This window comes from Mustela erminea, chromosome 17 (genome assembly GCF_009829155.1).
Source record: "Mustela erminea isolate mMusErm1 chromosome 17, mMusErm1.Pri, whole genome shotgun sequence".
Taxonomy (NCBI): domain Eukaryota; kingdom Metazoa; phylum Chordata; class Mammalia; order Carnivora; family Mustelidae; genus Mustela; species Mustela erminea.
Window position 1 is genome coordinate 10,389,270 of NC_045630.1, and position 22,137 is coordinate 10,411,406.

The window sequence follows — 22,137 nt, forward strand, 5'->3', positions numbered from 1 at the left end:
TATATTTGAAGTGCGTTTCTCATAGGCAGCCTATGGCAAGGGCTCGCTCTTTTGTGCGGTCTGACAATTTCTACCTTTCAAATAAGAATGTTCAGACTATTTACATTTCATGTAATCATTGACATGGTTTGGTCCAAATTCTTGTTTTTCACTAGGATTTCTATTCAACTTACCTGTTCTTTCTTTTCCTTTGTTTTGTTTTTTAATCTGCTTTTTTTGGATTTACTGAATATTTTTAAGAATTTCACTTTAGATCCTTTGTTGGCTTCCTAGCTGCAACTCTTCCCTCTTTACTGATCTCTTTAGGGTTTATGGTATGAACCTTTAAATTATTACAGTCTGGGGGCACCTCAGTCGTTAAGCCTCTGTCTTTGGCTCAGGTCATGATCTCGGGGTCCCAGGATCAAGCCCCACATTGGGCTCCCCGCTCAATGGGAATCTGCTTCCCCCTCTCTCTGCCTCTCCCCATGCTTGTGCTCTCTCTGTTTCTCACTCTTTCAAATGAATAAATAAAATCTTATTTTTTTTTAAAGTTGTTATTACAGTCTGCTGTCAAGTGATGTTCTAGGACTTCATGAATGGAGTAAGAGCCCTACAGTGCAGTGCCTCCATTTCCTCCCTTCTAATCTTCATGCTATTGTCCTTGAACTTCTGAATTTTGCATATGTTAGAATCCATACAGGACAATGGCCTTAGTTTCGCTTTAGCAGCTGGTTATCTTTCAAAGAGGTTTAAATACTGGGGGGGGGGGCAAACATTTATTGGCGCAGTCATCCTTTCTAGAGCTCCTCCTTCCTTTGTGTATATCCTCTGTGGGTTTGCTTTGGTGAATCCTTCCAGCTCTTTTAGTCTGAAAGAGTCTTTATTCCCCTTTGCCTGAGAATGATACTTGTGTTGGTTATATTATTCTAGGTTGACATTTAGAAATGTTGCTTCACAGTCTTCTCACTTGTATCAGTTCCAACAAGAAACCTGCCATCCTCCTTTCCTTTGGCCCTTTCTATGGGACCCGTTTTCCTCCTCTGGTTGGTTTTAAGGTTTTCCTCATTATCCCTGGTGTTAAGCAGTTTGATGAGCCTGAGCACAGTTTGCTTCACATTTCTTGGGCTTGAGGCTCATCGTGGATCTGTGGGTTTGTAGTTTTTTATCAAGATTGAGAAAGTCTTGGTTGTGTCTTTTTTTTTTTTAAGATTTTATTTATTTATTTGACAGAGATCACAAGTAGGCAGAGAGGCAGGCAGAGAGAAAGGGGGGAAAGCAGGCTCCCCGCTGAGCGGAGAGCCGGACTCGGGGGCTCAATCCCAGGACCCTGGGATCATGACCTGAGCCGAAGGCAGAGGCATAACCCACTGAGCCCCCCAGGCACCCCTCTGTTTGTGTTTTTATTTTTAAATTTTCTGCTTCATTTTGGACAGTTTCAGTAACTTTGTCTTGAAATTTACAAGGCTTCCCTGCTGTGAGGTAGGATCTGCCGTTGATACAGTATATTTTTCAGCTCTAGCTTTCCTTTTGGTACAGAAGCAGTTTGTCTTTTTTAATTATCCCATGTCTCTACTTAAGTCTTTAAACATTTGCAATATTGCCATAACTGGGTTTTCACCTTTTTGTTTTTCTTTTGAGAGAGAGGAAGAGAGAGAGAATCCCAAGCAGTGGAGCCTGATGCAGGGCTTGATCTCACGACCCTGAGGTTGTAACTTGAGCCAAAGTCAAGAGGCAGACACTTAACCAAGTAGCCTCCCAGGCACCCCTGCAATATGGCCTTAGCCATTTTAAGTTCCTTCACCATCACTATCTAATAATATCAGTGAGTTCTGTTTGGTTTCAGTTATCTTTTCATTATGAGTCTCATTTTCTTCTCTGCCTGCCTTCTTCATGGATGCTGGACATCTTTGTATTTTATAAATATATATTTTTAAAAATATTTATTTGACAGAGAGGCACAGCAAGAGAGGGAACACATGCAGGGGGAGTGGGTGAGGGAGAAGCAGGCTTCCTGCCCAACAGGGAGCCCGACGCAGGGCTCGAGCCCAGCACCCTGGGATCATGACCTGAGCGGAAGGCAGATGCTTAACGACTGAGCCCCCCAGGTGCTCTGTGTCTTATAAATATTCTTAAGCATTGTTTTGGGTTATAGTTATTTCTAAACAGTTCAATCCTTTCTGGTCTTGCTTTTAAGATTTGGTAAGTGGGACCTGATCTATGCTCATCTTGGGCAAAGCATTCCTGGCTACAGAAGCGAGACCCTTCTGGGTCCCCTACCCCATGCCTGCTGAAGTTTGAGGTTTCTAGTCTGGCTGTTGGAAACAGGCATTACTCCTGGCCTTGCGTGAGTGCTGTGCGCTGTTACCTCTAATCTTCCCGGGTGGCTAACTCCCCAGCTGTGTGGTCCCTCGCATGCCTGTCCTGACCAGGACTCTGTTGAATACTTGAGGGGCTCTCTGCAAATCCCACGTTCTCTTCTCTCCAGTACTCTGTCCTGCCAGCTGTTGCCACCTTGGTCTCCCCGGACTGTCTCCAGTCTGTCTCCTCCGTTCTGGTAGTCCACTGCATCCGCTGGCAGCTCCCCATCCCTGAGCAGTGAGCTGGGCACAGGCGGTGCTCCCCTTGTTTGTTTCCTGGCCCTTCACTGCCTGATGCCTAGTGTCTTAGAACCAGCTGCTTTATACGTTTTGTTTTTAGGTTAGACCATTGATTTCATCCATGTGATGTTATCTAAACCAGAAGCAGAAGTCCTCGTGAACAAGTGGCTTCACTTTTCTGCACTTCTGCTTTCTTGTGTATATTTCTACAAAGAAGAAGGGGCATTCGGCTCACCGCTTTACTGCGGAACTGAACGCGACTGGTGCTTGTGCAGTGCCCGGCAGTTGGTAGATACTCAGCAAATACTTGGGTCTTTCCTGGTCTCTGCACCTGGTTGTTACTTCTTCCTGATTTTTACCTTGGGGTATCAACCCGATTGCTGGCTGGGCTCTCCGTCAGGGGCTCTATGATGCTCAACCAAAGCACATAATAACCCCCGGACTCTTCAGATGCAACTCAGTCAGTTTCAGAATTCTACTCTCCAAAGAACACGTGGGTGCAAACCTTCTCCCCCTCATGGGATATTTACCTTCTCTGAGGTCTCCTCCAATTCAACCTACGGGAATTACTCATTCGTTTATAGGATGAACGTCAGGAGGTTTTAGGTCGGTGATGTGTGGCAGACAGAATTCAAGAGGACCACACTGTTCGCAACCGATCATGATTTTGTCGGGATTTCCTACTAAGTCACGAATGTTATCATTTTCCTTCCCCTTCTAGTTCCCTCCGGCTTCCTAAGTAGCTCCCTGAAGGACAGATGAGCGTTTGCCAGAACCTAACCACCTCTCTCTTGTTTTCTCTGTCTCAGTGTCTGGAGGCCGCAGCCGTCTACACCTCATCGACCTCGGCAGCTGTGTGAAAGCTCTTAGCAAAAACCGGGAAGGAGGCTCAGGGCTATGCCTCTCACTGTCTGCCCTGGGCAATGTCATCCTGGCTCTTGTCAATGGCAGCAAACACATCCCCTACAAGTAAGTGATCCCTCCACTGGACGTATGGGCTGGGGTAACACCGTGCCGGGGCTGGGCATGAGACTCTCGGGCCAGTGCCATCTCGGGAAAGATGCACGCGATGGAGGGACCGTCTGGACCGCACTGTTAGCTCTTTGCCTGAACCAGCCTCTGCTAACGATTGTGTATCCCATACTCTTCCGAAGTCAAAAGTTGTGAAAATCCTTCCATTTGCCTCAGTCCTGACTTCGGCTGCTAAAGTCAGGGAGACTAGGAAGTTATCTCGGTTGGGGTCTCCAATCACAGTTGCCACTGGTAGGTCATTGCCGCCATCACACAGACCCTTCACGGGCATGACAGCAAAGGCGGGAGGATCGAACTACCCTTCCATTAAGGGTCAGGCTGTCCTATTTAACCAATAAAAATACAGGATACCCAGGAATATTTGGATTTCAGAGAAGCAACAAATAATTTTTTGAATGGGAAGTGTGCCCCCAGTATTGCATGAACATTTAAGAATCCTGTATTTTATCTGGCAACCCTACGTAGAAGAGCTCCTAAAACTTGCCACCGCCACCCACCATCCCCATGCAGATGTTTATCCCCAAGATCCCTTCTTTCTTTCCATTACGCTCTGAGAGGATGAATTTAGAGCTGCTCCTGTGTCTGGAATGGCCAACGCCTGGCTATGTCATCCATGCCCACGAATGACCCAGCCCAGGGCCACCCCTCACCACCACCACCCGACTCAGCTCTGCCACTGAACAACGTGGTGATGGTGCTGGGTGCTCCCTGCTTGTTCAGGGCTTTGCCAAGGCTCAGCTGTTCCCCTCACAAGCGCCCCAAACCGTCACACACTGTAAACAGAAGCTTCCGCGGTGTGTCTTCTCTGCATCACAAGGATATGAGACTCAGAATGGTCGGAGGGTAGAAGGTTTTTTGTAAAATTTAGAATACCGGAGCCAAGAAGGAGTAATGATCCTCTGGTTGGGCTTATCCATATCGACGACGTTGCAAGAACACCTGTGGGGTTGCCGCGAGGATGAAGCCAAGGTACATGGTGTCATTTTTTTTTTTTTAATCTGTAAAATCAGGCAAAATCTAAGTCACTGCTACGTGGGAGGAAAAGCTGAGTGGGGCCATTTGTTCTATAATGAGCGAGATTCAGACAAGTCCGCACCTGCTCCTTCCCCTCTGCCCAAGCTGTGACTTCCTTCACGGCGAGGACCGTTCGCACGCGGACTCCAGCACTTTAAGTGACAGGTGCGATCCCACGCGTCTCTGCTCCCGAAATCCGGAGACCTGGTGGGATAAACCCAGAAATGGTTTTCCCGGCCCTCGGAAGGACCCTTTCCTCTGGGGAAAAAATTTCAAGTTGTAGGTTTATAAAGTTTTATTTGGTATCATTTCTGCCGCTGAAAAAAACTCAAGGTGCTGTTACGAGGGAGGAAGAAAGGGAAGAGGGAAAAAAAGAAAGATCTGGACGGGTCCTGTCAGGGCTGCGGACTTAGAAAGAAAGCATGCCGGCGCCAGTCGCACTCGCTGTCCATAAAAAGGGTGACGTGCCTATTAAAGTGAGAATAGATCACGATGTAAAAAAAAAAAATTTCAAAATACCACGTTCTCGGTCACCGATTATATATCTTACCTCTGGGTCTCTCACGTTGTTTCTGTGGAGTGACAGGCTTTTAGGATTTCAGCAAATATCTGTTGAACTGGTGGTTGGGAGGGAGGGGCTGGATGAAAGGAAGCCCCTGTCGTGACTCTTACTGCAGACAAAGTAACTTCCTTTGAGTTCTGGTTGCATTTCATTGTAAACATCCAGGGAAACCTGGAGAATTGTTTTTATTAGTCGTTGGAGGACAGTTACATGAAACTTACGTGGCATCAGCTAGTCCCAAAGACCAGACGCCCGTTCCCTGGGGTGGACTGACGGAGTGTGACCGAGTGTGACGCCTCATTCACCAGCCCCTGCAGACCTCTTGCTCCTTCACCTCCAGCTTTCTGCCCTCCCATGCTAGCTCTGTGGGATGGTGACTGCGTTGTCGGCATGTCTGAAGTCAGCACAGACTTAACCAACACTCAGCATCTGCTCAAGACCTAGACTTGAGCCCCGGTCAGGACCCTCCTGGAGATCTTGCCCATTGCTCGGGGCCGGGAAACATGGAGGCCTGGCCGTCCTCCCCCAGAACACTCGTTTACCAGTGACGTGCCCAGCCGCCCTCAGTCCCTCGTGCCCATCTTCGTGTCCGAGCCTTGGAAGGCCCTTGCTGTGCTCGCCCCTCAGCCTCCGCACATAGCCCGTCTTTGGCGTCTGCCCATCCAACTAGAAGCTCTCCCCTTTCACGGTCCGGGAAATGAAGGCAAAGATTTACTCCGATCCCCAAGCCCGGTGGTGGCGGAATCAAACTGTCTCAGTTTCCAGGGCTTGGAGGCCTTAGCAGCACGGGGCCCACTTAGCCAACCCGCCTCCCCACCAGCCTCATCAGGCCCCGTGATCTCTGAGCTGCCGGGGACGCGCCCAGCATGGGGCCCTTACCGCAGGGCAGGAGGGCTGGGGTGTCCTTTATCGATTCAGTCAAGGCTCTAAAGCCACATTATGCTGCATTTTGTTAAAATACTAAACACCTCTCACCAGTCAGACCTCATCTTTTCCGGGAGGGAGGGCGGAGGTTTCCTGCCCTGGCAGCTTTCTCTCATTCTTGCTCACGTGCAGCAAACACCAGGGAAACCAAACTCCACATGCTTTACCCTCCCCCCTCCCAGAGCCAAAGAACCCCCCTCCCCGCTTCATCGGTCACCCTGGACAGCTCGGAGCTTGCAGCCGGCATCCCTGGTCTGCTTCTGGGAAATTAACTGAAATGCACACGGAGGGGAGGCGACCTGTCCTCATTTTTCTTCTTCATCCTCTCTGACTGTTTGTCCTTGGGAGCAAGCTAGAATGGGGCATGGAGTCATTACCCATCGCAGGCACTCCCATGGGCACCTCAGGGGTGCCCCGAGTGGTTTTGACTTCGCAGATGATCTTGGCTTTGGAGCCGTCGGGTGGGCATGGCTCGGGCCACAGACTTGCCAGCCGATCCAAGCGTGATAAATCACAGGAGTTCACAGGAGCTTGCAGGGGAGGCCGGGAGACCGCCCAGGGCCCCAGCCCCCTCCTCAGGTCTGCACAAGCAGGCCACACCCGTGACTCTCCACCTCTGGGGCACGTCCTGTCTGGGGATCTCTGCGATGGTCCGGAGCATCCGACTCCCCTCTGTTGCTCATTTCAGGGATTTGCCATTCCCCTCCCCCGCCCGCCCCTTCCTGGGCACCAACGTAATAGGAGTTTTTCCCAGTTGATAGATGAGAAAAGAAACAGGCTGAGGCATGAACAAATTCCCATGCCAGACCCCAGGATTGCTGACACACAGCCCTGGATCGGCCCCCGGAAGGGTTACTGCAAGGATCTGGCTGTGGGAACTTAGCTCTTCCCTCCGTGCTCTCGTGTCCCGACCAATCTGCAGGACTATGGTCTTTCCAGGGACTCGAACATTCTAACCATCACCCAGTCTCTCGATAGAGAATTTTGGTGCCCTTTTAGATGTTGTCCTAGATGGGGTACAGATCCTCAGGGAACCTACTCTCCGTACTGAAGCGTCTAGTTTCGCTTACAGCTGTTACTGCATTTGGAGAAAGAATTGCCTTAACAGGCCAAAAGACCTGTTTGCTTGTTTTGCCAACAAGATGCTTGTCCTCTGTTTCCAAAGACTAGACATTGTATAATGTCTTGGTTTCCGTTTAGTAAGAGGTCACAGAAGATCATTCCAAGACTCGTTTGTGCTGTGTCTGAGACTCTCTTCCCAAGGCGGCTTGAGACCTGTCTCTGTCGTGCAGCCCCGGGAAGGCAGGGATGCTCGATGCCCTGCTTCGACGGTTTGGTCCGCGGTTCCGACCAAGACCCGCTCTTTGTTTATTCACGTCGGTTGCTGACCCGTCTGGCGTCCCCGAGCTTTCCCCTTCTCGGTGGCAAATCTGTTGGTGGCAACCGGGGAGCCCGAGGCTGGCTGTTGGGATGCAGGCTGAAGCTCACGATAACCCCATCACGGGGGCCATGGCGAGGGGCTTCTACTCCACAGAAGCAGTAAGGAGCCCGCCGTGAGGGTGTGGGGTGGGAGCACCTTTCCTCCTCAGGCCCTTGTGGGGTGGCGAACCAAGGCCATATTAAGAACATTCCCACATCAGAGCAGCTCGTTCAGGCCAGCAAGCAGCCCTGGAAACTCCAAATCAAGTCCATGACTTGTGGAGAAATGACTTTTCATAAACAGAGGCAGCTTTCCCGGAATGTCCACGCTGCTTCTCACCGCCAGTGGGGGGGGTGGGGTCTGTGTGTGTGTGTGTGTGGAACACAGGGGTGGCACCCGTGGCCCTGGGCCTGAACTCGGGAGGCCTTTCCAGGACGTGGTTCTCTGTGTAAGGCAGACCTGCCTCTTCCTTGCTGTGAGAAATGTTTTCTCCCAGGGGCCACTTGGATAGTCTCTGCTGTCCCCAAACCGGAGACCCACTCAGTGTCCGTGAAACTCAGGAAGGGCGTTGTAGATCAGTATTACCTGCAAAATTATTTCCATGGTTCATGCAGGAGATGATAGTTTTGTCCAGATGTATATTATTTACACCTAGTATGAAATTACATAGGTATTTTCCAGGAAAAAATGTAAAGGAATAACAGTTCTCCAGGTTTACTGACGATAGCACGGAACAAAACTTGGTAAGAATCTTCCCGTGAGCGTGTGTGTGCGTGTGTGTGTGTGAGAGAGAGAGACACACGCATATTTAGCAACCTTTAAATGTACATTAATGCCATATTATCTCCTCCTGATTTACAGGGAGAACATCAATTTAGAACTATTTGCACGAACTCCGGATACCAGTTTATAGCATTCCCTGTTTAGAAATAAAATAACTAAAGTCTCGGGTTGCCAGGCAACCACAGCAATGGTAATTCTTAGATTGCTGCTTGAAAAATACTCATTTTTATACATTTTAATGACTGTTAGGATGCAGAGAAGGCAGGTCCGGAAAAATCAACAGGACGTAGACACCCCTCCCCCCCTTGGTTTTTTTTTTTTTTTATGAGATTTGAACATTCTTTCTTTTGTTCTTCCCTCTTAGCTCCATCTACTTCCCTGGCCAGTGGTATCTACGTATTCAATTATGGGTATTTCCAGAGATTGATATTATTTTCTTAAGAGTTTAGCCACCACTCCCAGTACATAGAGTCACACAGGTCACTTGGGGAGAAACAAGGCTGTCTGGGAATCGGCGGGGTCACAAGCCCCGGGTGCAAGCATCCGTCCATTCTCCACTGCCTTGGCTCCCCCTCACCCGTGGCTCACCCCCACGGGATGACAGGCCGTGTGCTCGGAGGACTGGGTAGAAACGGAGACGTCCTGGTTTCCCTCTTGGCTCTTCCAACAGTTTCTTTCCTTTGCATTTGGTCCTGGAGATTATGAACAAAACCGTCTTCCCTGCAGATTCTGAACCAGTTGGCAAATAGTTACAAGAGAACAGCTGGGAGCTGGGACAGTCTATCTGCTGAATCCTGGCAGCGTGCAGGGAGGTCCCCTGTCCCTCCACAGACCAGGCGCCAGGACCCACCCACGGGCAGAATCGGGCCAGCAGGGCGGTCGGGTGCCCGGACAGCTCCGTGGCTCACGTGCAGGAGAGCACGTGTGAGCTGCAGGGAGACAGACAGACAGACAGACAGACAGTGTTGGGCTGGAGCTGCCCAGCCTCGCTGGGCAGACCTTTCTTGGGCCATGCGAAGAAGCGAATAAAAGCGCGGATGGAAAGGCAGGAATGTTTTCTTCAATCTTCCCAAGGGGGCAGAGGTTCTGAGATGTGGACTTGCCGGGTCGTAGGGAGAAGCAGCGCGTCGTTTCCAATACTTGTTTTCTGGTTCTCCGGCAACGTCCTGGGTAGTTAGTCTGGGGCGTGAATGAGCCCTGACTTCGGCTCATTTCGTCCTGGGAGCATGAGGATGACGGCTCGTCGTCCCTGTCCTCCTACTGTGCCTCGGAAACCGCTCCAGATGCTCGACCGGCGTCGCTCGGCCCAGGCACAGCCGCACCGCACAGGCCCGACTGAGCACGCCCGAGCCGCAGCTGGGAAGCCGGAGGCAGGAGGGCCGAGTTGCTTGGCCACTTCGCGCGGCTGGCGGGTGACAGCCTGCTTCGCTGCCCCCGCCCCGTGCCACGCTGCGTCCTCACTCGGTGTCGGGGACACGCTCAGTCAGGGCTGGCGGCAGGAGCCGATGCACTGAGACGGTGGGAAGCGCAGGCGAAGCTCCAAGGGGGGGCCCGGCTGGGGCGGCGGCGTCCACGGCTCCCTGTCTCGGGGATGGCCACGGGGCGGGGGCGGGGGGGCAGGCGGACTCCTGGAGCCTCGTGGCGGTGGGCAAAGTGGGAGGGGGAGGGTGGAGGAGGGAAGGGCACCCACGCCATCGACCCCGAGTCAGAAATACCAGGGGCGCCTGCGTGACTCAGTCGTTAAGCCTCTGCCTTCAGCTCAGGTCGTGTTTCCAGGGTCCTGGGATCGAGTCCCGCATCAGGCTCTCTGCTCAGTTGGGAGCCTGCCTCCCCCCCTCTCTCTGCCTGCCTCTCTGCCTACTTGTGATCTCTCTCTGTCAAATAAATAAATAAAATCTTTACTAAAAATAAAAAAAAAGAAAAGAAATACCAGCTAAGGGTGTGGGACTGAGTGAAACCCTCCTCAGCATCGCACGCTGGCCCCGAGGTAGAAGGTTGGAGAGCAGGGCTTGGGTTGACCTCCTTAAATGGCGCTCAGTGGGACTCGTATTCCAGCCGCGGCGATCCCTGTGAAGTGTCATAGGGATTCTGTCTTTCTTAATTTTGTCTTTCTTAATTTCTTAATTTCTGTGCTCTGGCCCAACAGCGTGCGGAGCCTTTCCACTGGCCCACCAATGGGAGAAGCTGCGTGTTCCGCGATGCTCTCTCGGGCTGCAGGGCCCCCGGGACCCCCCACCCCAGCCCCTCACCTGCCTCACTGGGTGGGGGGCTCCAGCAGGAGCAGGGTGACCGGGTCCCCTGCTGGGCACGGCCAGCCGACGAGACAGACTTTCTGGCTCTCTCTAGTTTCTAGGAGGTGGAAATTTCTAGAAGGTGCGTGGAGGCATTTCTGGGTGAAAAGATTCCTGTCAGAATCGGAGAGGGTATCACCCAGCCTGCGTCTCGAAGTTTTGCCGGGGACGAGAAAGGCAAGGAAGGGAGGGGCTGGGGGGAGAGTGACAGCGGCTGTCAGGGCCCGGGATAACGAGCTGCCTCCGACACCGGCTAATAGGAGCAGCTGTGGGGGTTTCCACAGCTGGCCGTTAAGGCAGTCAATCCATCAGCTAGAATTTGGGACGTTTCTTCAGGCGTCGCTCGCAAGGAACTCTGTGGTCACATGCCCGTGGTGTGTACGAGCTGGTCTGCAACACCGCCTGGGCAGCCGATGCTGAGCTGTGAGCCCTGGTGTGGGTCCCCTTCGCCCATCCCCCCAACCCCCTGCTCGCCCTCCTCTGGCAACCAGCCGTTTGTCCTCTGGATATGAGTTCGGGTTTCTAAATTCCATATGTAATTAAGATCCTACAGTATTTGTCTTTCTCTGACCTCTTTCTGGTAGCGTCCTACCCTCAAGGGCAGCCATGTTGTCACAAGTGACAGGACATAACTTTTTAATGGCCAAATAACGTTCCGTTATATTTATACGCACATGTGTGTGTAACAGAGAGACAGCGTGGGTGAGAGCGCGTGCGACATTTTCTCCGTTCTTCCACTGATGGGCCCTTCGAGGGACCATCCTGTCCTCCTCGGTTTTGAAAGACCAAATGGGTCGTAATTAATCTTTTGTCAAAATGGGAAGCTCCTAAGTTGTTGGGGTTCCCTCGGAGGGGTGGAGGCGACCGGACCAGCCGGAGGCCCCTTCCCGGGGCTGAGCTGGATGGCGAGTGTCGCGAACCCGGACGCACCAACAGACGACACCAGGCTCGGGGGATCTGTTGAAGCAGGATCTCGCTTTATTGAGCAGGGCAGCGACTTATATGGGGTGAGGGAAGGGAAGTGAGGTCAGCAAAGTGGGGGCCAATGGGGATGTGCCCTGTCGGCGGGAGTTGGGAGAGACACGCCCTGCAGGGGGTGGAGGCTCGCGGGAAACAGAACTGATGGGAAACCGAAACTGCCACTTTGGCGCCTTTGTGGTCGGCCATGTGGGTTCCCGATCCGGAAGAGAAGGCCACCCGGCGCCATCTTAGCCTCTTGGGGCCCAACACTAAGTTGATTCTACGAGAGTCTGTGGGGGAGGGGGGCAAAGGGGAGGACCATATGGGGAGGACTGCCGCCAGATATGGACATTTGATTTGCGAGAGTCCAGCCCTGTGGACTCTGCACCGAGAAAGACATAACGGCTTAAGCACTGGAACGTCTCTGCCTACAACTTCCCTCACCAGTCCCTTGAGCCTGAGAGTGAGTAGGCATTGGGGGTCAGAGACAGCTGTGCCCTCGGTTGTATCTGAACATCCCCCTGACCAGGGTGGGATTCAAATCTTTAAGGACCGAGACTTTTCAGGTGAGATGGTCCTCACCTTAAATAGAAGGCAAGTCCTTTCGCTGCTTTCGTTGGAACCATGATGGGTCCCAACACTGGAATGAAACTTGACCGTGTTGGGTCCCCCAAGGGAAGAGTTTTCTTCCAAAGAGATTTCCAAGACGAAGCTTGATGATGCAGATTTCACCCTACACTTCCGAGCCCAAGGGATACACAGACTTGACCTCCATTCGTCACGGGGCTCAGCTCTGCTCTGCCCAGGAAGGTGGATTCTGACCCGAAGGCCCTGGCTAGCGGTTTTCCGGGACTGCTTCTGTTCTCAGCTGGGCAGAGGCTACCAAGTGCGTAAGAAACAGTTTGGAATATATTCAGCAGAGTATCCGTGAGTCCTTCTACCCATGCATTCCTTCCCTCATTCAAAAATATTTATCAGACCTCCACAATATGCAGGGCCCCAGGGATGCAGCAAACAGCACAGATGCTCTCCCCTCTGGGACAAGTCATGCTCTAGCGGAGACGCCGAGGCCCACTTAGCCGGTCCCACATGTCATAACGTGTGAGCGCTCAGTGCTCACCCCCCACTGGGGGAAGAAGGGCCGGAGTAAGGCGGAGGGAATCAGAAGGGCTGGAGCGAAGGCTGTCTGGGCAGACGGGGGGACTCTGAGAGCCCTGGGCTCGTCTACACCGCGCTCTCGCTCCCGCACACGCCAGCTTTGTCAAGTGTCCCACAGCCCGTCCTCCAACCCCTGAGCCACTGGTGGCACGCTGGCCTCGGCCGCAGTGATGTCGATCCTGCCTGACACAAATCATGATCTACTGCAGGACTCAGAGTCTGCCGCTAATTGTTACCTTTAATGATAACTAATGATCGTCTCTCCAGTCGTGCTGCTGCTGGAAGAAAACAGCCAAACTGGGTCGTTCGGGGCCAGTGCACAGAGTGCCTGAGATGCCCCTGGGCGCCTGTGATCGCTCAAGGGTGGTCAGATTTAGGCACAATTAGGCATTAGAAGGGACGGAGCATACAAATGAGCTGGGGCTTAATTCATTAAGAAACTGTCTTGAACGTTAATGGAGCTTCAATCAGAGTATCCGACCATAAATTCTCACCTGTTTCACAACTGGTTCAGGCTCAACCGAGCATTAATAGATTTTTTTTTTTTGTCCATGCAAATGAGGTGATAATTTAGCTCATGTGTAATTGAACAATTTTCACATAGTTACATTCGCGGAGCAGTTAAGTTGTATCAGATCGTCTAATGTACCAGTAATTCTTTAACTAACACAGAGCGGAGTTTCATTTGGGTCTACCAAAGAGAGAACCAGAGAGAATCAGAGGTCAGAGTAAATCTGTTAATAATTGGAAGGAGAGTCGACGTTAGGAGACCTGACCGTACTCAGTCCTCTTGTCGGGGGGCACCCGGCGTGGCTCTTCATTTTTGTTTGGATTTTCTCTTATCCGGCTCCCTAGCAGCGAGATCGGGACAAATTGTAGTGGGGAGGGGTGGCCGTGGTGGTTCTCGGTTTGGGGTTTGTAAGCATACATTTCCAAGTTCTGTGTCGAAGTGCTGGTTTTTTCCAAGGGTTACACATGTGTGTGCCCTCGAAGCCCGCGTCAGGCCCTTCCCACTGCGTCTGGCTTCCCGCCCCTGGGCACCTGGCAGTCTCTGCACATGGACCACCCCCCCCGCCCCGGCACCGAGGACGAAACTCTATAGGTGTTTTCGAGAGTGTAGAGAGCACTTGCATGCCATTTTGGGAACAAAGTTCACTACCCTTCACTCGGGGCAAGGGCCATACGCTGCTTCCATCTGAGGATGCTCTCTGGCGAAGGCAGTGTCACAGCCCTCCAGGCACCTGCGTATGTCACCCGCTTCTGCAAATCCTACAGTGGCTTCTTGGCAGCTGCAGGGTGGAGTTCAGACCTTTTTTTTTTTTTTTTTTTTTAAGATTTTATTTATTTCCCTCTTTGACAGAGAGACAGATAGAGGGGGAACACAAGCAGTGGGAGAGGGAGAAGCAGGCTTCCCGCTGAGCAGGGAACGCGATGTGGGGCTTGATTCCAGGACCCCGGGATCATAACCTGAGCTGAAGGCAGATGCTTAATGACTGAGCCACCCAGGCGCCCAGAGTTCAAACCCTTTTATGGTCCATGAAGCTTTTCGTCCTTTGGACCACACCCACCTTTCCAACCATGGAAACTGCCTCCAGACTTCCGAACCCCCACGCTGTCTCTTAGCCTCAAGGCTGTGTACACACTACTTTTTCTGCCTACACATGTCCTTGTTCGTTCGTTCGTTGGTTCATTCATTCATTCTTCCAATGACTGGTTCCCAAGAACGTGCTGTAATTCCATACAGTCCTGGATCCCCTTCTTCAGTTTCTGACTTTCTATCTATTTCTCCTACAAGTTTTCATTGTGAAATCTGCCATATACACAGATGTAGAAACACATCACCCCAGTCTACAGACCAACAAATCAGACACCTGGGGGCCCACCGCCCAGGTTAGGAAATAGAATATTTAGAAGGTTCGTGTGTTATTCCGGGACCCCATCGCCCTCCCGCCTTTCCCGGAGGTGACCGCCATGCTGAATTTTGTGTGTATTGTCCCCTCGCTTGCCTTACGCTTTTACCACCTAAATTTGCGTCCAACGCAATATATACTGTTTGGTTCTGTTTGATTTTGAACTTTACATATATGGAATCATACTGTCTCCTTGGCTCTTCTCAAACTTCCTTTTTTCAACCAATATTTCATTTCTGACATCCATATTGATGTGTGGAGCTATAGCTTATTAATTTTCTTTGATGGATGATTTTTCTACTGTCGGAGGATATCACAGAGTATTGGTTCTCCTGTTGATGGATTTCCAAGAGATTTTGGAAAATTGGTTGTTGAATTTTTGTCTAATCCATTTCTGCATCTAATGAGATGATCGTGTGGTTTTCTGTCTTTAATCCTTTAATATGGTAAATTACATTAATCAATTTTTTAATATTAAAAATCCTTACAGCCCTTCCTGCTTATTCTTCGAGGCTTACCTCCAATATTATCTCCTTTTTGAAGCCTTGTCGGATCTCCTTTCCTCCCTCCTGCCTCTTTGCTCCAGGAAAGTTGTTTCCCTCCTAAAATCCCCTATGGCATTCTGAAGGTATTTCATTATAGGCACTGATGTTATATTTTGATTATTTGTTTACATACTGATCTCTCCTATCATATGAGCACATCAAGATACTGATAGTCTTTAATTTCCAGGTTCCTTATTTTTGCACTAATTTGCAGTAAATCAACCTGATTGGAACCTTCCCCCCCTTTCTTAATGGAAATGTAGTCGATGCACAGTATTACATCAGTTTCAGACGTGGAGCATAGTGATTCGACAAGTCTGTACGTTATGCTGGGTTTGCCACAAGTGTAGCCACTGTCTGTCCCCATACAATGCTATTTCACTGCCATCTACTGTGTTCACATGCTGTGCCTTTCATCTCCATGACTCATTCATTCCATAACTGTATCTCTGCTCCCTGCCCCCGTTTTGCCCATCCCCCACCCCAGCGATCATCAATATGTTCTCTCTATTTGTGAGCCCATTTCTGCTGTGGGTTCTTTGGCTTTTCAGATCCTATATATAAATGAAATCCTATGGCATTTATCTTTCTCTGTTGGACTTCTTTCCCTTAGCATAATGCTTTCTCAGTCCATCCATGTTGTGGCCAATGGCAAGATTTCTTTCTTTTCATGGCTGAGTAATATTCCATTGCGTGTGTACACGACCTCTTCTGTATCCATTCATCTATCTGTGGACACTTGGGCTGCTTCTGTCTCTTGGCTGTTGTAAATAATGCCGCCATAAACATAGGGATACATGTATCTTTCTGAAATAATTTTTTCTCCTTTGGGTAGATATCCAGTAGTGGAATTACTGGAATATACGGTATTTCCACTCTCAACTCAACTTTCAGGAACCTCCATACTATTTTCCACTGTGACTGGTCCAGTTCACATTCCTACCAACAGGGCACGGGGCTTTCCCTTTCTCTGCATCCCTGCCAACACTTGTGATTTCTTGTCTCGATTCTAGCCATTCTGGCAGGAAGAAGGTGGCATCTCATTGTGGTTTTGATTTGCATTTCCTGATAATGAGTGATGTTGAGCATCTTTTCACATGTCTGTTGGCCATCTGTATGTCTGTTCTGGTCCTCTGCCTATTTTTGATCACATTATTGGGATTTTTTTTTCATGTTGAATTGTCTAAGTTCTTTATGTATTTTGGATATTAACTCCTCATTGGATATGTCATTTGCAAATATCTCCTCCTGTTCAGTAGGTTGTCTTCCATTTTGTTGATGGTTTCCCTTGCTGTGCAAAGCTTTTTATTTTGGTACAGTCCCAATTGTTTGTTTTTGCTATTGTTTTCTTTGCTTGAAGAGACATACCTAGAAGAATGTTTCTATGGCTGTTATAAAAAAGATCACAGCCTCTGTTTTCTTCTAGAAGTTTTATGGTTTTGGGTCTCACATTTAGGTCTTTAATCCATTTTGAGTTTTTACTTGTGCACGGTGTAAGAATGTGATCCAGTTTCATTCTTTTGCAAATTGCTGTCCAGTGTTCCCAACACCATTTGTTGAAGAGACCGTTTTTTCCCTGTTGTATATTCTTGCCAGCTTTGTATAGATTAATTGACCTTATAATCCTGGGTTGACTTCTGGGCTGTCTGTTCTGTTCCACTGATCTGTGTGTCTGTTTTTGTGCCTGTTCCCTACTGCTTTGATGACTCCTGCTTTGTAGTATAGCTTGAAATCTGAGATTCTGATGCCTCCAGCTTTAGTCTTCCTTATCAAGGTTGCTTCACCTAGAATCTTCTGTGGGTCCATAAAAATTTTAGGATTATTTGTTGTAGTTTGGTGAAAAATGCCGTTGGTATTTTGATAGGGATGGCACTGAATCTATAAATTGCTTTGGCTAGTTTGGACATGTTCATAATTTTGATTCTTCTAACCCATGAGCATGGAATGTCTTTCCATTTGTGTCGCCTTTAATTTCTTTTATCAGTATTTTATCATTTTCAGAGTATAGATCTTTGTAGCAATCAAAAGGTATTTGATTCTTTTGGAGCAGGTGTAAATGGAATTTTTTTTCTTAAACTCTCTTTCTCTTACTTCATTCTCAGTGTATAGAAATACAACCAATTTCTATAGGTTTATTTTATATCCTGCAGCTTTATTGGATGCATTACTTACTTCTAAGAGGTTTTGGGTAGAATCTATAGAGGAATGCTCCTTTTTCAGCAGGAGGTATAAGTCAGACATCTGCCTTCAACTTTTGGTGGCCTGCCTCACAGCCTGGATGGGGCTTTATTGTTCGTCAGGATCAACTTCCTACAGTGGCTGAGAGGACATTCCCTCTTGTATAAAGCCCAGGAAAGTGCCTGTGGGCCCTTCCCATTTCTGGTTCATTGGCTCTCTATCACCATAAGGAATGGACAGACCCACAGCCCAGAGCTCTTGACAATCAAATTCTGAAAAAGCACAGGGCGCCTGGGTGGCTCAGTGGGTTAAAGCCTCTGCCTTTGGCTCAGGTCATGATCCCAGGGTCCTGGGATCAAGCTCCGCATTGGGCTGTCTGCTCAGCAGGAAGCCTGCTTCTCTCTCTCTCTGTCTCTCTCTCTCTCTCTCTCTCTCTGCCTGCCTCTCTGCCTATTTGTGATCTCTGTCTGTCAAATCAATAAATAAACTCTTTTAAAACAAATTCTGAAAAAGCAAACCTCCCCACTTGATTTCTTACTAGAATAATGAGACTCTTCTTGACAATTTCCTTTGCAAAAGGAGAACAGCCATTTTTAAAAACCATACACTTGGGGGCACCTGGATGGTACAATCCGTTGAACATCTGAGTCTCAGTTTTGGCTGAGGTCGTGATCTCATGGTTGTGAGATCGAGCCCCGCGTCGGGGTCGGCGCTCAGCACAGAGCCTGCTTGAGATTCTCTCTGCCTCTCCCCCTGTGCTTGCTCACTCGCTCGCTCTCAAGTAAATAAATCTTTAAAAAAATGAATAAAAAATAAAAACCATACAATTTGACCTTTCCAAAAGCCAAAGGCTCACCTCACCAGAGTCATTTATTTGAGCCGATAATTTGTAAATGCCAAGAACGATGTGATTTTTCCCCTGAAAGCCTTCTGGAGAGAGTCCAAATCACCATCTCGTCATTAAGTCTTCTGTTCAAGGACCCACGTAAGGACTGTGTCACCGGGCTCGGAGCCACGGGTGTTGTGCAGCAGCAATGGGCAGCAGAGCCACCACCTTCTGTATTTGCTGAGCACACGTCCCATCTACACGGTGCCGACGGGCTCGTTTCACCTTCACATGAACCCTGGAGGTAGAGGTTGTTGTCCTTCCCTTTCTAGAGACGAAGACGGCGAGACACAGAAAGGCCTAGCAAATCACCAGATGTCACAGGTACAGTAACTGGGAAGTCAGGATTAGAACCCAGGTACTGGGGCTCAAAACTCGCCCTTCCATTCACCACACCATTCCCCAGGGCACAGAGTTAGACCAGACGGACCTGGGCTCAGGCCTCGCTCTGCCCCAGCTGCCTCTGTGACTTAAGGATGCTCAGGCTCCATCTGGACAAGGAGGAGAAGGTTCCGGCTTGTTGGGAGTAGCACAGAGGAAGGCATCTGGTGCTCCGTGAACCGCTGTGAGAATGTGACCACCATCTCTCAGGTCTCTTTCAGGGTCATTATCAGGCCTTTGGGAGTCCTGTATAGACCCCAACCCATGAGGAGCTCAGGCGCAGAACTTGACTGTGACCTCAGAGCTCAGCTGTGTGTCCTCGTGGTACCAGTGAGCTGCGACTCCCTGCCGGCCTCGTAATCCTTGGGTTCTCACGAACACAGCCCGCTTCCCCGATGTGCCGAGGGTATGTTTCCTGCATTCACTACCCAGGGGGACTGGACTTTTGTCTCGGGCCATCCCCATGTTAAACCCACTGTCCTCTGTCTCTCTCCTCCCGGGAGCAAAGCGTGGACGCGAGCGTGTAGGAACCCATTAGAGACGGAGATCAAACATCTCTCCGCATGCCACAGCCCGAGTCCAGACAGATGGCTGGGAGCGTCTCTGCGGAATCCAGAGGCAACAGATGTGGCTGACCCCATGGCAGCCCCAGGAATCCACCACGAGAAAGCGGTGTCTAGTGCATTTCAATCTCTTCTCTCAAGGTTTGAGCACGTGGAGCAGAACCCCCTGCCCCACCAAGCCTCCTTGCTGGATAGATTTGAGTAGAAAGCGAGTCGAGCCAGAGGCTCCCAAGCATAAGGTCCTGAAACTCAATTCCTTACATGGTGGGGGCTGGCCGGGAAGACACCGGCTCCCAGTCATGACTGTCCCACCTAGAACCCCCAAAGGCATTTCTCATACAACGATTTTACTCACTAGAACGACAACTTGAAAGACCCCACAGTGGAGCCAACGCAATTGCTTTTTTAATCTTCACCTCAACCTCATGGGGCCACCCCTGGAAATCGGCCAAAGGAAGTTCATTCCAAGTGTCCTTTGTCACAGCAGCCTGGGGCCTGCGGAAGCCAGAAGAAAGCTCCGCGGCCACACTTGACTTAGCCCTGCTTGTGGAGCCGGTAAGGCACAGAATCACAAACAAGCGAAGTTTGGTGCCTGTGCCCCACTCTCTCTTTCTTGCTCTGTAATATAAGCCCTTAATGCTGTACATTACCCCCTAGGAACTGCTTTGTCTGTATCCTCACGTTTTTCTAACGACGATTGTTTTCACTATCACGAGGTCAACCTAGTTTCTAGTTTTTATTCTATTTGCCGTTTGAGCCATGGGACTAATGTCCACAGCTGAGTTATTTGAATTCCGTCCACTCCTTCTGGGGCTTGCTTTGCTAGGGCAGGTACAGAGCGCCGAGGGCTAGTTGGAGCCACCGTTAGAGGACTCTAGCATTATTATTATTGTTGTTGTTGCCGTTGTTGTTATTAGCCCCTTCTGAGGGTTCCGTCCCAAACCCCACATACTAGCAGATCTTCCCGCTCTGTCTGCTTGAACAGACATGGAATGCATGCTTTCTCTGTCTCTGTCTCTCTCCAGCTCTCTCCTTTTTCTTTTATTTTGCCTGCAGACTGTGGCTGCCTTGGCCTCCCCAAATTCTGAATTTCGTCTCCCTGTCTCAGTAGCATGACTGCCTGGCTCCGTCAGGGCGTCCTTCTTGGTCATGAGTCCTGTCTGGGTGGTGAGCTGGGGTGTTCGCGAGGCTTCCCATGTTCGTTCTCCTCTCAGAGATGACTTTTCTTTGCTGTTCTTGCCCAGGATCCTAAGCCCATTTTCGTGCTAATATTTTGTCTGGTTTCCTGGTTGTTTAAGGCTGGAGGGTAGATCTAGTTCCGTTGTTTTCTTTTTTTTTCCCCCAGCACGGCCAGAAGCAGAAATTGGTCATCTCCGATGAATTTCTTGCTTATTTTGTTTCTTTAAACATCTTCACTTCCTGAAGCATGTTAATCAACTTTTTGTTGTTCACTTGTCATCTGTGTTCGAAGGTCTTGCTCGGCCATCTCTTGTTTCTGCTGGGTCTTTCTCATGGTGCCTTATTTGTCTGTGTGTGTTTCTGCCCTGGGGCGATTCATTTGCATTCACTTTTTTTTTTTTTTTTTTTTTTTGTGAGAATTCTTCAAGGCTGAGGGTAAAGATGGATTACTTTAGCATTTGTCTTTACTTCTTCTTGGTGCCTGGGATCACCACCAGCTGAGGACACTCTCTGTTATATTCCCAGCTTGAACTATTTTGGACCCCCCGATACCAAGAATTCAAACTGCCAACTTGTGTGAACCCAGCCTGTGGTTCCAAGTTCTCAGGACAATTTCTTTTCTACTTAGAGCCCTACTTTAAGACAGACACGGCTTATATAGTGAGGGGAGCAGGTATTCCCCAATGGGGTCTTCCTTTTACAATCCTCACGTTGGGCAGGCTCTCGGCTATGTCTTCAGTTTTGCATGCCCTTTGAAGCCATATTAAGCTGAGTATTACCTGGTTTGGCAAATATCTTCAGGGTCATAGCAAACTTCCATGTTCTCCTCAGTTCTGGCAAATTCCCAACTTCATTTCTTTCTTTTAGCCTGACAGTTCTTTACTCTGAAAAGCTCAGTGAAGTTCTGAATGAGATTTATGAAAATGTCTTCTTCACAGTGTTTCATTATACTCGATAAGAAGTTCTTCTTAGGTACCTAGATTACCCTGTTGCTGTTTTTGATCCTTTTCTGTATTCTATTACACATTTCTGTGTTCTAAATTATCAGCAAGGGAGCCCTATAATTACTGTCCAAACTGGGACACTTCTCAGAGTAAAAGCGTTAGTTGATATTATTAACTTTCTGAAATATTTTCTGACAAATCCGTTTCTGTTAGTGGACTTATAAAATAGTTATATTTAAGATTACCTTAAAACTAAAATATTTTCTGACCAAAAAAAATTCATGTGCACCAAAGTAAAAAAATTTAAATCTCTTTATATCATTTTTCAGAACATTCAAATAAAGCAAAGCAGAATAGTTATTCACAATCCACCTTTGTGCATTTTTTTTTTTTTTTGAGAGACTGAGAAAGAAAGCACCTACACGAGGTGGGGAGAGAGGGAGGGAGAGAATCTCAAGCAGGCTCCATGCCCAAGAGAGAGCCTGAAGTGGGGCTCGATCTCACAACCCTGAGATCGTGACCTGAGTCAAAATCAAGAGCTAGACACTCAACCGATTGAGACATCCAGATGCCCCAATGCTGTCTTTTTATTTTTATTTTTTTATGATTCTATTTATTTATGTGACAGAGAGAGACACAGTGAGAGAGTGAGCAGGCTTCCCACTGAGCAGGGAGCCAGGTGCGGGGCTCGATTCCAGGACCCTGGGATCGTGAGCTGAGCTGAAGGCAGACGCTTAGCGACTGAGCCACCCAGGTTTACCACGATAGTGTCTTTCTTAAGACTATATATTTTTCTAGTATTATCTTAGGGCTACAGTGTTTTGCTTC

The 22,137-nt window shown here is 49.2% G+C and overlaps 1 protein-coding gene across 2 annotated transcripts in view; it reads left to right on the forward strand.

The window, feature by feature from the left end:
- Positions 1-22,137, forward strand: part of KIF26B (kinesin family member 26B) — a 411,062-nt gene that overhangs the window by 355,961 nt on the left and 32,964 nt on the right. For both annotated transcript variants that reach the window (XM_032317413.1, XM_032317415.1), the window contains one exon: positions 3,389-3,548. In XM_032317413.1, coding sequence (XP_032173304.1) covers positions 3,389-3,548 — 160 coding nt within the window. The remainder of the gene's footprint in view (positions 1-3,388; positions 3,549-22,137) is intronic.